We start from the raw sequence: 14,982 nt of genomic DNA, 5'->3' as shown, positions 1-14,982 counted from the left end.
CATTTCCCAGAGGATAGATTCCAATTTAGTACCTCCAAATTTCAGCATACAAGTGTCCGAAAGGGTACTACTGTCCGAACGGTACTGCCGGAGACAGCCCTACCGATGCCAATGCTGGACTCAGATGCAAGAACGGTAAACTTTGAGATTAATTTCGTCGTAAGATTACTGAAAGCAAATACTCTCATAATTTAAGAAATGATCAGTTGATGGCCAGAACTGATTAAGATTGGCTCCAATACTGTTGATGTTTCTGATGTATAATAACTATGACATCTAGAATAGACTTCGAAGTATTGAGGACGTGGTTCAAGGAAAATGCACCAAAACACTTGGCACGCGAGATTTTGATCTTCAAATTTTGGATCCCGAATACATTTCACTTTGAAAACACCCACAAAAAGCTAAGTCGAAACTCATGCTTATATCTACTCAAATTCTTCAGGAACGGAATCTACAACGACGGGACTCTCAGAATGTGAGGATTGTAACGCGGGAGATTTCTGCTACCTAGATCAAACAGAGACCCCAAAAAAAGAGGTACTGACGTATTAGCTTTTTTGACAGGCTGCTATGAGTTTAATTATTCAATTAATGACAAAATAATAAGCGCTCTATCAAATCGAGAGAGGTAATTATCAAATCAGGGAAAGTAAGCAATTGCTTGGAAATTTCAAACTGTATTCTGTCAGTACAACTCATGAGACCTCATATTCACCTCCTCAGAAATGCAGTGCCGGTCACTACTGTCCGCGGGGTACCCCACAACCGTTACCTTGCGATCCGGGGACGTTCAGTGACAAAGAGGGTCTGTCGAAAGCCTCTGAGTGCTCACCCTGCCCTAAGAACTATTTCTGTCCCACTCCCGGTGCTACTGATGATAACGGTAGGGATCATCATTATTATATTATCGCCTTTCTATAATTAATCAATTAGTAATTAACTGAATCTTTTCCGGTTGCGAGTGTGTGGAGAGAGCCCAACTAGCTTACCAGTCGATTAGTTAATTATTCAATTAGTTAATTAGTTAAATCTATTCTCAGATAAGCAGCCGTGTGAAGCAGGGTACGAGTGTATGGGAGGAGCTAGAAATGCTAATCCGACTGATGACGTCACCGGAAGAGCATGCCCGCCTGGGTATTACTGTCCTGCGGGTCTTGATAAGGTGCCCTGTCCTGCAGGTTAGTTAATTAGTTCATTATTTAATTAATGGGTAATTATATTAGTTATTAAGTTAATTAGTTGATTGTATGATTAGTTTAGAAGATTATTAGTTTATTGGTTCATCTTCTTGATTCGCCAATCATCAGCTCCCAAATATCAGTAATCATTTTCTTAATAATACTTATAATATTATATTTAATATTATTAAAAAGATTGATAATATGCCATATTAAGACGCAATGAAACTACCGGACTGCGATGTATGGGGACTTGCCACCCCATGGCAACATTAAAATATATCGACTCTGTTACATCGTTTCCTGTTAGTATAAAACTCCGTTACAAAATGAACTAGGATCTGGCAATACTACACCTTAGATCAATAAAATATGATATAATAATGTATAACTATTAACTAGACTTAAATAAAAGTCTGAAAGAATATAGAAAATAAACTAGTTTACCGCTTGAAAGTTTAACAATAAACTGTGAAAGTAAATAAAATAAAACTGTACCGATGTATCTCAGGAACATACCGACTGCAAGACACTGGGAAAACAGAAGACGACTGTTCACCATGCCAGGGAGGCTTCTATAACCATCTCGAAGGTAGGGATAATACTATTAATATTATTCAATTAATTGGCTTTTGTTAACAAATAAGCCAATAGTACTGTACATATTCTACTTTTCGCAGAAACTTCCCAATCAATATCAGTTCAAACTGAATTTTTAAGATATAAAATTATCTTCCAGGAGCGACGGAATGTACGCTACAATGTCAATCGGGGTACTATTGTGCATCTAAAGCAATAAAACCTGATCCCGACGATGGGGTAATGATAAGAACACCTTTGTACTTTTTTATACAATTGTTTGAATATTTCCTTTCTATTTGACCGTCCTGAAACTGATTCTTGGCGTGTTTTGTGAAAGATTCAAGTTAACATTTTAATGTACTCCCCAATTGCACTTTGAAAAGTAGTTTTTAATTTAAAGTGTGAAAATTTGATTTTAAACGGCGTTGTTCAGGAAACAGGTGATATTTGTGGTACAGGAACGTTCTGTGAAGTAGGAAGCAGTAAGGAGGAGGATTGCCCTAGAGGAACATTCAACTCAGAAACAGGTAAAAAGCCTGATACCTTCTTCATGTATTCACAAAAAGGTCATAGTATATCATAGATAGTTATGAAGATTGCGACTTTTCAAAAACTTGATCAGCCCTTACCCCCAACATGAAATATCTCCTTCTTGTGTGGCTCACGCAAGATAACCTCAGGAAAGTCCGAGTGTAGACCCTGTACAGCGGGGTACCAGTGTCCAGACCTAGGGATGGACGACAAGGGGGATTCTTGTCCAAAGGGAAGGTGGGACAACTTTTAATTCTTACCGTTTGATTTTAAAGTGGACAATCTTAAATTAATTCAAGTGTACTAACAAAATCTTGTCATTGATATTAAAGTTGAATGATTTTAATGACGATACGCAAAATGATAAGGCATGGAATATGATAATTATAAATTAAAATCAACCTTCCCACTAACAAAATCTTGCCATAACTATTAAAGCCGAATAATTTTTATGACAATACAGAAATTGTCAAGATATGGAAAATAATAATAATAATAAGTAGGAATTTATACATCGCTTTATAGCCATAAAGAACTCAAAACCCAAAGATTCAGTTCAAACCATCTAAAGCGACTCATGAGTAACATATACATAAGAACTTATTTTTATGAAGTATGGATTTTATGAGAGAGGTAATACATGATACTTATACAAATACGTTTTCAAAGAGATGAGTTTTTAGTTTCTTTTTAAATAAGACGATATCAGTTAGTGTTCTCAATTGATAAGGAAGCTGATTCCAAACAGAGGGTCCGCAGTAGCTGAAACTTCTCTCGGTTTTACTATAGTTTGAAATAGGAGGAACATTTAGGAGGAAATAGTCTTCTTCAGTTCTTAGTACACGTACAGGTTGACTCTTGATGTCAATACATTTGGTGATATACTCCGGCGCTATGTTGTTGACGCATTTGAACACGGTTAGAGCAATCTTATACTCTATTCGTTGTCGTATTGGAAGAAAATGGGCTTTTTTCAGGAATGGAGTGACACTGTCCCATTTTTTGATAGCTTTCCAACCAAACAAGAATCGAACACAGGAATTTTGTACCTTCTGGAGTTTCTTTATGAGAAGATCGGGTAAACCGTATAGGAGTCCATTGCAGTAGTCTAGTTTTGAAAAGATCAAGCAGTGAATGAGCTGTCTTTTTAGATCATAGTTAAGCTTTGAGCCTATAACTCGAAGGTTCCTCAGATGGATGTTGCAGCAACTGATAATTGAATTTATTTGATCTTCAAATGTTAGGAATTGATCAAATAGGACACCTAAACTTTTCACTGTGCGGGATGCCTCCACAGGGTCAGCTGCATTGTCAAGTTGTATTGAATCGACTGGACATGAAGAGTAACTGTTCTTGGTCTGTACTACAAGAGCTTCTGTTTTGTTTTGGTTCAGTTTGAGTTTATTTTGGGTCATCCAGGTTTTAATATCTTCAAAACAATTTGTTATTCTCTCTTCGATTGTTGACAGATCTCGAAATAGTGGGTTAAACTCAATGTACAGTTGAGTGTCATCTGCGTACATGTGGATGTTAAATCCATGTCTCTTTGCGATCTGATTGAGCTCCTTTGTGTAAAGTATAAACAGAATTGGACCTAGAATTGAACCTTGCGGGACTCCAATTCTAAGGAAGCATCTCTTTGATCTTGATTTATCAATAGTTACTGTGAAGGATCTGTTATTAAGGTATGATGTAAACCATTCGAGAACAGTACCTTCAAAACCAAAGTCCTTTTTTAGTTTTTTTAGGAGCAAGTGATGATTTACAGTATCAAAAGCAGCACTGAGGTCCAAAAGGAGGAGGATAACCTTGCTTTTCATGTCACTGATACAAAGAAGATCATTGTAGATGGTAAGGGTTGCAGTTTCGCAGCTATGATTTGACCTATAACCACTTTGATGCTCAGCATGAAGATTGTGATAGTCAAGATGTTTGGTCATCTGTTTCTGGACACTCTTTTCAATGAGTTTCGAGAGGAAAGGTAAGTTACTAATTGGTCTATAGTTGTTGAAGCTATTGACATCTCCTTTATCATCTTTGATGGCTGGTCTGACAAGAGCACTCTTTAAGACTGACGGAAATTTTCCAGTGACAAGTGAGTCATTGATAATAAATGACACAATTGGTTTAACTTCATTAAAACACTGCATTAGAAGTTTTAGAGGGATGGGGTCCTCTTCACATTCTTTTTTGTTAAGTTCAGAAAGAATCTTTTTGAGATCATTGTCGCTTATGGTTTCAAATTGGCTCCAGGCTTCACCTTGAAATGGTTCTGAGTGGTCAAGTAGAGTGTCAGCTGCAGTATCATTGTTAATGGCAGAGTAAATCTTTTCCACTTTATCATTGAAAAACTCTTTCATCTCCTCACATAGAGTTTCAGCAGGTTTGTTATTAGGCTTCAAGTTTTTAGATATGTCCCGATCCATTAGCTGATTGACTATTTTGAAGGTATCTTTTTTATTGTCCTCACAGCTTTGCAGACGATTTTCATAGTATAGCTGTCTAGTGGTGTTTATAACTGCCTCAGCATGCTTAACAGCTTTTTTATAGTCCAATTTTGAATCTGCAGTTTGTAGTCTCCTGTTGTCACGTTCAGCTTTTCTTCGTTTCCTTCTGGCAGTTTGACATTTTGTGTCCACCCACTTGCTTTGATCAGGATTAATGCTAAAACAGATAAGGGGAGCATGTTTATCAAGAATTCTGCGAAGTTCTTTGTTATAGAGTTCTGTGGCAGAGTTGCAGTCAATAAACTTGTTGGGGTCATTTATGTCAGATAGCAACAGATCCTCTTTGAAAAGATTCATGTCTATATCTGATATCTTTCTGCCCACCATATCTTCTTTGTTGCTTCCTTTGTGGTGAGGAAAGGCAATATAGAAATTTACGAAGTAGTGATCTGATGTTGTTACTGTTTTAGCTACATTTATATCTTTTATGTTCAACATATCACACGCATTGCTTCTAGTAAGAACAAGGTCTAAGATTCCACCCCCAATGTGTGTTGAACTGGAAATATGCTGGATGAGGCCATAGTTTGATATGAGATGGATAAAATTTATCGTATCAGGATCAGTGAGGTCTTCGACATGGATATTGAAGTCTCCAGCAATGATCAGTCTACCTGGAAGGTGAGTTAGACTGTCAAGATATTCATCAAATTCCCGTAAAAAGTCTGTCATTTTGGACATTTTAGCCGTACAAGATCGATAGACACAGCAGAAACGAAGAAGGTCATTGGAACTTGACTTCAGCACACACTCAACATGTTCGAAGGATTTATGGGTCTTTGTAGGGCGTTTATTGAAGCTAAGATCTTTCTTAAAGGCAATAGCGACACCACCTCCTCTACCAGCTCTAGATTGGTGAACAATATTATAACCTAGGTCTTTAATTTCCGCTATTTTTGACGTATCTCCCTTACGTAGCCAAGTTTCTGTCAGGAAACAGGCATTAATATTGGAGTCAGACAGTTGCTCAAATACTTGTGCAGTTTTATTACATAGTGACCTCGTGTTAAACAGTCCGACATTTAGGTTGAGAAGCGTAGTCTTTACATGTTTTTTGAGTACTCTGTTCTTTGTCTAAGACTCTCTTTCTCCAGCATTATGATGGGACAGTTTTCAGCACCGGAGTGATGGGTGTTACAAGATTCTCTGTATGATTCATAAGTGGAGTGTGAGCAGTTGGTGCATCTGTGACTTCTTCTGACCTCTTTGTAGGGACAAGCCCGGGTTATGTGTGATGCACTACAATACATACAAATAACATCAGTTTCCTGGCACTGAGATGAAATGTGTCCCAGTTTCTGACATCGGAAGCACTGCTTAAGATCAAATCTATCAACTACTTTACATCTGGAATTTCCTATGTAAATGGACTGATTGTTTAACAGGAAATGCCTTATATCAGGAGACACTTTAATCCCAACAGTGGTGTATTCTCTTCCATAATTGACATACACAACTTTAAATGTTCTATCATGCTTGGTCACCAAATCTTTAACATATTGATTCTTTTCCAGAAGCTTCACTTCCATGAAGGTTTTAACCTTCTCTCGAAATTCAGGAACTGATAGATTTTCAGAGACAATGTGGGAGATTAAGTTGTTTGGAATATTCGTAACTGTGACTTTCGGGAACATTTTCTTTGCATCATTAACAGTGATTTTGGACGAAGTTACAGCTGATGAGTTTGCAAGGGCTATTTTCCCATCCTCTCTATCTTTTTCTGAAGGGAAGGAGATAACAATTTTGCCTGTCTTTGGTTTAGGGGTCAAGAAGATCATGGGTATTGTACCAAGGGCTTTGCTAGCTAGCTTTCCTGCTTCCTCAAGATTAATATTACTAGCTTCTACATTGAGGACGATAACATGATTATCAGGAGCATTATTATGGGTATTGTCAGAGGGAAGTTTTTGCATAGGAGTTTCCTTCTTGGTTAGTTCTATGTAGTTCTCAGTAGCAGTACTAGTCGGGCTATCTATAGCCGATTCAGGAGACAACGCAACACTGTAGCTCTTTGAAGATGAAAGTGAACTGGTAGACTTCATTGGACAAGCACTTAAAGAACTAGATGTTTGCAGGGCTAGGGCTGATGCACTACTAGGGATAGATGATGCACTACTAGGGGTGCTGGATCTTTGTGTAAGATTTGGTACTTCTGTGAGCAGAGAATCTATGTGTGATTTAAGTTTGATGGAAATAAGTTCTTCTACACTTGACAGTAAACTTACTTTAAAATTGCTCAAAGTTTCAATCAATGTCTTCTCATCTCCATTGCTGGAAGTTGTATCAGTGGTGATACTAGCCCCACTTTCAGTGCTAGCCACACTTTCAGTGCTAGCCACACTCTCAGTGCTAGCCACACTCTTGGTGCTATCCATGCTTGTATTACAAGTTGAGTCCGCAGTTTTAACAGCAGTTTTTGCAAGGAGAGCTTTCTTACAGTTAGGACATGTCCAGCCAAAGTCACCATATCTTTGGGAATATGTATTACTGTATTTGTGAATAACTGGCAAAATATTCGTCAGGAAAGTCCGTGCACAAATAGACGTGGGCATAAGTGTGCCAGCCTTATCCTTACAACATGCGTGGAAAACGTCTTTACATATCTGACAAGAAATGGACTCATAGGCCATGTTATCACTTTTACAGCGACAACACAGCCCTTGGAGATTAAACTTGGGGACTGCTTTTGGGTTAATGGCACTTTTCTTTGGAGGGGCTTTAGAATCTTTAGAAAAATCTTTAGAAAAATCTTTAGAAAAATCTTTAGAAACATCTTTAGAAACATCTTTAGAAACATCTTTAGAAACATCTTTAATCTTTAGTATAGGTTTTTTTGATTTAACAGTACCTTTTTCTGAGAGCTTCTTTCTCTTTTTCTCTGCTTCTTCACTGCTGGGCGTTTGGCCTGCAGCCTTGTCATTTGTCAAATGGGGGGGGGGGGGGGGGGGGGGGGGGGGTCCAACCCGATGTCCGATATGAGGGTTGATGAGGCCAAAATCGGAATCGGAAAAATCGGAAAAATCGGAAAATTGAGAAATTTACAGAATCGATCTCTAAAACCTCTCAGAAGTGATATAATTCAACCAGAACCCCTACATATGCTATATTGTTATGAGAAAACGAACCAATTGGACATTCCAATAGTATGTTTTATGTGTTTTTCCACTGCAGGGGCTAGTATGCTCACTACTAGTTGAAGTTGTCATGTACTCCCAGACCCAGGTGCTTTGGCCTCTTGACGTGAGATCGATTGTTTCTGCTCATTAATTTTATCCCTGTTACTTGTTATTATGTATTAGTACAACACTAGGTACCGGGTTATATTTTGTCATTTTGTGGTCCCGTCTTTAAACATACCATAATATCACTAGTACACTGCACCTTAAATGTATAGTCAAGTACATTTGTATCGTAACACATGCTTGGCTGGGGGATCATGTTTTGTGTCCGTTCGGTACCCTATATGTTAAAAACGGACAAAAAGTAGGGCGGACAAAAACAGACAAAAACAGACAAAAACAGACAAAACATTTAGATGTCCTCCTCCTCCTCCCTAGTCTTCCTCCTCCTTCTCATCAGTCCTCCTCCTCCTCCTAATTCTTCCTCCTCCTCCTGAGTCCTTCTCCTCCTGAGTCCTCTTCAGTCCTCTTCATGACTCCTCGTCCTCCTCCTCCTCCTCACCCTCCTCCTCAGTCCCCTCCTCCTCCTCAGTCCTACTCCCAGTCCTCCTCCTTCTCCTTCTCCTCCTCCTCCTCCTCCACCTCCTCCTTTCTCCTCCTCATCCTCCTCGTTCTCCTCCCCATCAGCCCTCCTCAGTCCTCCTCATAGTCGTCCTCCTCCTCCTGACTCCTCCTCCTCAGTCATCCTCCTCTTCTTCCTTAGTCCTCCTCCTCTTTCTCCTCCTCATCAGTCCTCATCTTCTGTCCTCCTCATAATCGTCCTCGTCCTCATCCTCTTTCTCACCCTCCTCCTCAGTCCCCTCTGAGTCCTACTCTTAGTCGTCCTCCTCCTCCTGACTCCCCCTCCTCCTCCTCCTTCTCCTCTTTCTTCTCCTCCTAATCAGTCCTCCTGCTCAGTCGTCGTCCTCCTCCTCCTCGTCCTTAGTCCTCGTCCTCGTCAGTCTTCCTCCTCAGTCCTCCTCAGTCCTCCTCCTCATCATCCTCCGCCTCCTCCTCCGCCTCCTCAGTCTCCTCCTCCTCATCCTCCTCCTCAGTCCTCCTCAGTCCTCCTCCTCATCATCCTAATCCTAAGTCCTCCTCCTTCTCCTCCTCATCAGTCCTCATCCTCAGTCCTCCACTAGTCGTCCTCGTCCTCGTCATTAGTCCTCCTCCTCCTCCTCTTCCTCCTCCTGAGTCCTCCTCCTCTTCCTCCTCCTGAGTCCTTCTTTGGAGTCCTCTTTCTCCTCCTCATCATCAGTCCTCCTCCTCTTCTTCAGTTCTCCTCCTGAGTTCTCCTCCTGAGTCCTCCTCCTCCTCCTGAATCCTCCTCCTGAGTCATCCTCCTCCTCCTCCTCCTCCTCCTCATTCTCCTCCTTATCATCCTCCTCCGCAGTCCTCCTCCTCCTTCTCCTCTTCCTTCTCATCTTAATCAGTCCTCTTCCTTAGCCCTCGTTATCATCCTCCTAGTCCTCATCCTTAGTCCTCGTCCTCATCCTCCTCAGTCTTCCTCCTCAGTCTTCCTCCTCCTTCTCCTCATCAGTCCTCCTCCTCCTCAGCCTCATCCTCCTCATCCTCCTCCTTAGTCCTCCTCAGTCCCCAGTCCTCTTCCTACTCGTCAGTCCTCCTCAGCCTCCTCCTCCTCCTCCTCCTCCTTAGTCCTCCTCAGTCCCCAGTCCTCTTCCTACTCGTCAGTCCTCCTCATCCTCCTCCTCCTCCTCAGTCCTTCTCCTCCTCGTCAGTCCTCCTCCTCCTCCTCAGTCCTTCTCGGTCCTTCTCCTCCTCGTCAGTCCTCCCCAGTCCTCCTCCTCTTCAGTTTTCCTCCTTCTCCTCCTCCTCCTCAGTCCTCCTCTTCTTCAGTCCTCATCCTCCTCCTCATCAGTTTACACAATTTATTGTTACTAAAATGTTTTTAAACGCATGTGAGTCTGTAACATATTGACATGTTACTGTTACTGACTCAAAATGTGCTGTAGAATTTTTTTGTTTGACATAGTTTTACTCTCCAGTACTATGGAAAAGTTGTTACATGATAAATAAAGATTTTGATGAATAAAGTGATTTTCATCCCTTTTAATGTTATTAAAAATTGTGTAAACTATTCTTTGTATCTAAGAGATAACTGTGCTACCCATTTCTGCAGATAGCCTGTTACAAATTGTGGAGACAATTTAAATCAAAAGTTACTAAAGCGTTCGCTATTTGTTACGATTGTTATTACCAACCGTACCTCTTTCAATTGTGGACCGGGGTGGATGTTTCTGTCAAACAAGAGTTGATACGACAGTGTGTTTTTTTTCCGGACGAAACGATTCTTGTTTGAACAAGAAACTATTTTGGGTTTCTGGGACCACCACCAATCGATTTATTGTCATATTTAAGTACAGAAATAGCTACCTATATCGCCTAGAAACCTCAGAGGGAAGATTTAAATTTTCCCGATTTTTCCGATATGAGGGTTGATGAGGCCAAAATCGGGATCGGAATGATCGGATTGGATCGGGTTGGACCCCCCCCCCCCCCCCCCCCCCCCGAAAATGACGATTAAATAAATTAAAATCAACTCCCCCTAATCAGGTACTGTGAGGAGGGCAGTGTGGAAGGGGAGAGCTGTCCACTTGGCACGTACAACGACAATACTGGAGGTTATTGATATTCTGCTTTCTTTCTTTATTTTTTCATTTCCTATCGAAAAACTGTTCATTATATTATTTTATCAGATAGAAATTTGCTTGCTCAAGTAAAAGTGTTATTAGGCTCAAACAAAGTATAATCTGAATCGCCGTTATCCATATTATTATGTCCTCACAGACATGTTACCTTTACTGCAGGAAGTATACCGGCAAACTGTAGGAAATGTGAGGCGGGTAATGCCTGTACTGCCCGGGAGTTAGAGGAACCTGACGCTATCTGTCAAGCTGGCTATTTCTGCTGTGTGGTGAGTGGGTTATCATGGTCGCCGTTTATTTTGTTAACTGGTTTTCAAGCTTTTTTGCTTTTTTCCTATATCAATCCTAGTTTACTTACCTAAATTGACATGTAAAGCAGTTGAAATTATCAGTTCAAACAGTAAATGACAGAATGTTGTGATAATGACTGCTTAATTATAATTACACTACTTTTTCACAGGGTTCCGATACGGTTAATCCTAATAATGATCCTCAGGACATCAATTCTCCCTGCGCAAACACTGGTACCTACCTAAGATAACTATGTATATCTGCCACGTTTAGCTTTATCTGATAAGCATGATATATGTATAGGATTTTAATTTTGGAATTTCGACATTATTTTAATGACATTATGTTACCGAATACTGAACGGATGATACCACCTTCAATCTTCATTGATTTTTTTAGTCAAATATAATGTTTACACCTCTTATAATAAAACGAAAGGGCTGGAGAGAGGTTTGTTTCAACTTTTAATTTTACTGTCCTCTTTGATAATGCAACGATTTGCTCATCGTGTCTACGTAACATTATTTCACAACTATCCTCAAATTTCAATGGTAATTTCCCAAAATCTTTAACATTTGCACGATCTGTTTTTGCATGTATGTCTGTCAAGTCCGGTTGATATAAAGTTTGAAAATCAAGATTCAGGTTACATCGGTGGAGTGTGCCCGGAGGGGTACTACTGTCCTGAAGGTACAGGAAATCCTATTAACTGTCCTGAGACCTACTACTGCCCTAAAGCTACGAGCATGTATACTCTTCATTGCGACCCAGGTATCATTCATATACGATATACAGCACACTATACATTATACACTATACATTGTACACTATACATTATACATTATACCGTCTAGCACTAATGATGTGTTATTGACATTAGCATTGATAATGAATGAGAAATGTTTTGCTTCCACGAAAAAGAATACTAAAGAAACAGTCCAGCTAAGAAATCAACAATGAGACTGAAGCTATTACTGAACTGGAAACAGTAAAAGAAATAACGTCTCTAGTTATAATATCACATCTCCAGTTGCAGTAACTATTAAAACAATCATTTAATAAAAAAATAAAGAACAAAAAACTCACAACCACCCCACCAGGGTTCCACTGTCCGGAACGAAGCACCATAAAAACCCAGGAGCAGTGTGGGGCAGGGTACTGGTGCGAGGACGGTGCTAAAACTGCCTGTGCTAAGGGCTCCTACAACCCTAAATTTGTGTCCTCTGATGTTACCTCGTGTCTACCCTGCGAGGGCGGACGATACTGTGACCGTGAGTTGTTTTACCCGGAGTTGGTTTAGTTTGTACTTTGTGTTAAGTCGCGGAACAATCTGGAAAACTGAAATTTTGTAAAAACTTGAGTACTTGATATAGTCCGCAGGTATTTAAATTGTCGTATATTTCTCGACCGATGGATCGACAATGAACGGCAAACCCCGTTAAAAATTCATAACAAAAATACATGTTGAACTGAAAGACTGTATAAAATGTCCCCCTGAATCCCCTGAATCTTACGTTTTGTTGTCCAGGGGAAGCACTGAACACCCCTACTGGGGAGTGTGACGAGGGGTACTTCTGCTCGGGGGGAGCTGAATCTAGACAAGAGGAGGAGTGCCCTCCTGGTCACTACTGCGGCAAAGGTTTTTATATCTTATTTTCAACCTTGTTTAATTTCAGCAGTTACTGCGGCAGATGTTTTCATATTTTTATTTAACTTGTACAATGTTGCTGTCAAATTTGTTTCGCTGCAAAGGATTTATTTTGAGATTCTCCCAATTATCCACAAAAATAATGTTGTCTACTCCAACTCTATTCACGACCATCTTGTCAGGGTCAAGTGAAGCGCTGGAGTGTAAGCCAGGAGAGTACCAGCCAGACAAGGGTCAGGGAGAGTGTCTGCCCTGTCCTCCGGGTCAATATTGTCCTGATCCCGGGGTAAGTACGGTAGTTAGTTGTTGCTTTAACTATGATCACCGTGGGGTCTTATGACTTATGTACCTTGACCCTCGTTTGTCAAGATCATTTCAAGTCACATCAAGATAAATCTATACTTATTTATATCACATGGTCCCGACCATGGTGGTGTTATGATTAAAGCTAACTGTCACACAACCAGATGGACTCTACAGAGGGTCAGTGTACGAAAGGGCATTACTGTCCAGAGGGTGCGATAGATCCTGTGCCATGCAAAGAGGGAACATACAACGATATCCTGGGAAGAACGTCAGATGCGGACTGCCAAAATTGTAAACCTGGTTACTATTGCCCAGGTAATTGCTGCTGGTTGGGCGGTGGTTTAAGTTTGATCACCGACTTTAGCGGGAATTCGATTCCCGAACAGGTTTTTGAGGTAGTGGGCCCTTTGTCTGATCTTATAACTTTATAATGACCATATGAAACACGCTTACCTTCGAAACATGCTACAAACGTCCATTCAGGAACGGGCAGGTTTGAGATGGAAAACAAGTTCAGATGCAAAGCAGGTTACTTCTGTGACGGCAGCAAGCCTGTGAGCAGTAGTACCGGAGGCACCAAGTGCTCTATCGGGATGTACTGTCCCAAGGGAACGGAACAGGAGTTACCGTGTCCCATCGGAACCTTGGGATTAAAGACAGGTCTCGGTAGTGAGGAAAAATGTACCGCTTGTCCAAAAGGTCAGTTCGTTGATCATTTTGTAATTGTGGAGGTTTTTTCAATAATTGTAATCGCGCACCACAGACTGCTTTATTGCTTTAACTTTATTTTTATATCTTTTTAAAACGTCCTGTTAAAACCAGGTTACGTGTGTGACAACGAGGGTCAGGAGGAAGCGTCAGGTGAATGTGCACCGGGTTACTTCTGCCCCGAGGGTACCACCACAGCCAACATGGAGCCCTGCCCCATGCACCATTTCTGCACTAAACGTAGTGAGGAACCCGCTAAGTGTGAAGGTAAAAAAGGGAAAAAAGAAACTGTTGGTATTGCTTTCAGCATGCTGTTACACTATTGCCATTGTTCTTACAGTAACTCTGAGGTTTCGACCTATTGTTAACTTTGGGCCAACCAGTACAAACCTCAAGAATAGTGAAATACGAAACTACCACAGTCACAATTTAAACAGACTGAATTAATCACAGCTGGGAAGAAAACAGAAGAGGGAAAGCGAACAGACGTGGCTAACTGTATCGAGTGTACCCCTGGAACGTACTGTGAAGCGGGGGAAGGAGAGAAAGACTGTCCGGCTGGGCACTATTGTCCGGTAGAATCAGCTGCTGCCACCCCTTGCGAGAGCGGAACGTATAATCCTAATGTGAGGAGCGAGAGTGAGGATGCTTGTGTTGCTTGTCCTCCTCAGAAGTTCTGTCAGGTGGGCATTTATACTCCTTACCTGGTTTTAATTTACAAAATATATCGTGTAATGGGACGGAAGTGCTTTAACTAGGTGTAACCAGTCCGGGTTCAGGCTCCATGGTATAAAGGACTTGTTTTAATTCTAGATTAAAAGCTCGAGTACAACATATAGGGTGGTGTTACAGCTGTTACGTTGAGAAGTAACCTAGTAACCTAGTAACAGTAAAAAATTGTTTGTAAATAATTAACACATCAGAAGTTTTTCAATATTCATGGTATCAAGTTTACAACTTCTCGTAAATCATGCTCTCAACTATTTCATATCCCCCCGTGTTACAGGGAGGTAATTCGATACCAGACGGCAACTGTGCAGCGGGGTATTTCTGTGAGGAGGGTGCTGAACGAGCGGAACCACCCGATGATGACAACTATGGTAGATGTCCTGAGGGGTACTATTGTGTCGAGGGAACCGCTAACCCTGTTGCTTGTCCTGTTGGCAAATTCGGGTTCGTTTATTTATCTACTATTGCCAGTGCTGTGTGCATTAAATACCAACACTGTTACAGAATACAAATGCATCAAATGAATTCATGGGTAAAATAAAATGAACTCCGTCGTGGTTATCATAGAATACATTATTTAAACACGGCTTGTTTCGATTCCCCTAGCATTACTTCTGCTTGTTTTAGATTGAGACAATTATTGCGATTTCGGTCGATGGAATAGCTGCAGTGACA

The 14,982-nt window shown here is 40.8% G+C and overlaps 1 protein-coding gene across 1 annotated transcript in view; it reads left to right on the top strand.

Moving 5' to 3' along the window:
- Positions 1 to 14,982, top strand: part of LOC134824762 (zonadhesin-like) — a 49,344-nt gene that overhangs the window by 1,561 nt on the left and 32,801 nt on the right. The window contains exons 6-25 of the mRNA XM_063836738.1: positions 46 to 135; positions 446 to 540; positions 727 to 886; positions 1,044 to 1,181; positions 1,693 to 1,773; positions 1,921 to 2,000; positions 2,197 to 2,290; positions 2,444 to 2,531; positions 10,534 to 10,601; positions 10,788 to 10,894; positions 11,086 to 11,149; positions 11,562 to 11,687; positions 12,017 to 12,187; positions 12,445 to 12,555; positions 12,747 to 12,850; positions 13,032 to 13,185; positions 13,354 to 13,569; positions 13,693 to 13,845; positions 14,032 to 14,261; positions 14,585 to 14,751. Coding sequence (XP_063692808.1) covers positions 46 to 135; positions 446 to 540; positions 727 to 886; positions 1,044 to 1,181; positions 1,693 to 1,773; positions 1,921 to 2,000; positions 2,197 to 2,290; positions 2,444 to 2,531; positions 10,534 to 10,601; positions 10,788 to 10,894; positions 11,086 to 11,149; positions 11,562 to 11,687; positions 12,017 to 12,187; positions 12,445 to 12,555; positions 12,747 to 12,850; positions 13,032 to 13,185; positions 13,354 to 13,569; positions 13,693 to 13,845; positions 14,032 to 14,261; positions 14,585 to 14,751 — 2,497 coding nt within the window. The remainder of the gene's footprint in view (positions 1 to 45; positions 136 to 445; positions 541 to 726; positions 887 to 1,043; positions 1,182 to 1,692; positions 1,774 to 1,920; positions 2,001 to 2,196; positions 2,291 to 2,443; positions 2,532 to 10,533; positions 10,602 to 10,787; positions 10,895 to 11,085; positions 11,150 to 11,561; positions 11,688 to 12,016; positions 12,188 to 12,444; positions 12,556 to 12,746; positions 12,851 to 13,031; positions 13,186 to 13,353; positions 13,570 to 13,692; positions 13,846 to 14,031; positions 14,262 to 14,584; positions 14,752 to 14,982) is intronic.

The sequence above is a fragment of the Bolinopsis microptera genome, chromosome 13 (genome assembly GCF_026151205.1).
Source record: "Bolinopsis microptera isolate Bmic1 chromosome 13, MBARI_Bmic_1.0, whole genome shotgun sequence".
NCBI lineage: Eukaryota > Metazoa > Ctenophora > Tentaculata > Lobata > Bolinopsidae > Bolinopsis > Bolinopsis microptera.
Note: the sequence above shows the minus strand (reverse complement) of the source record. Positions and strands in the feature narration are given on the sequence as shown.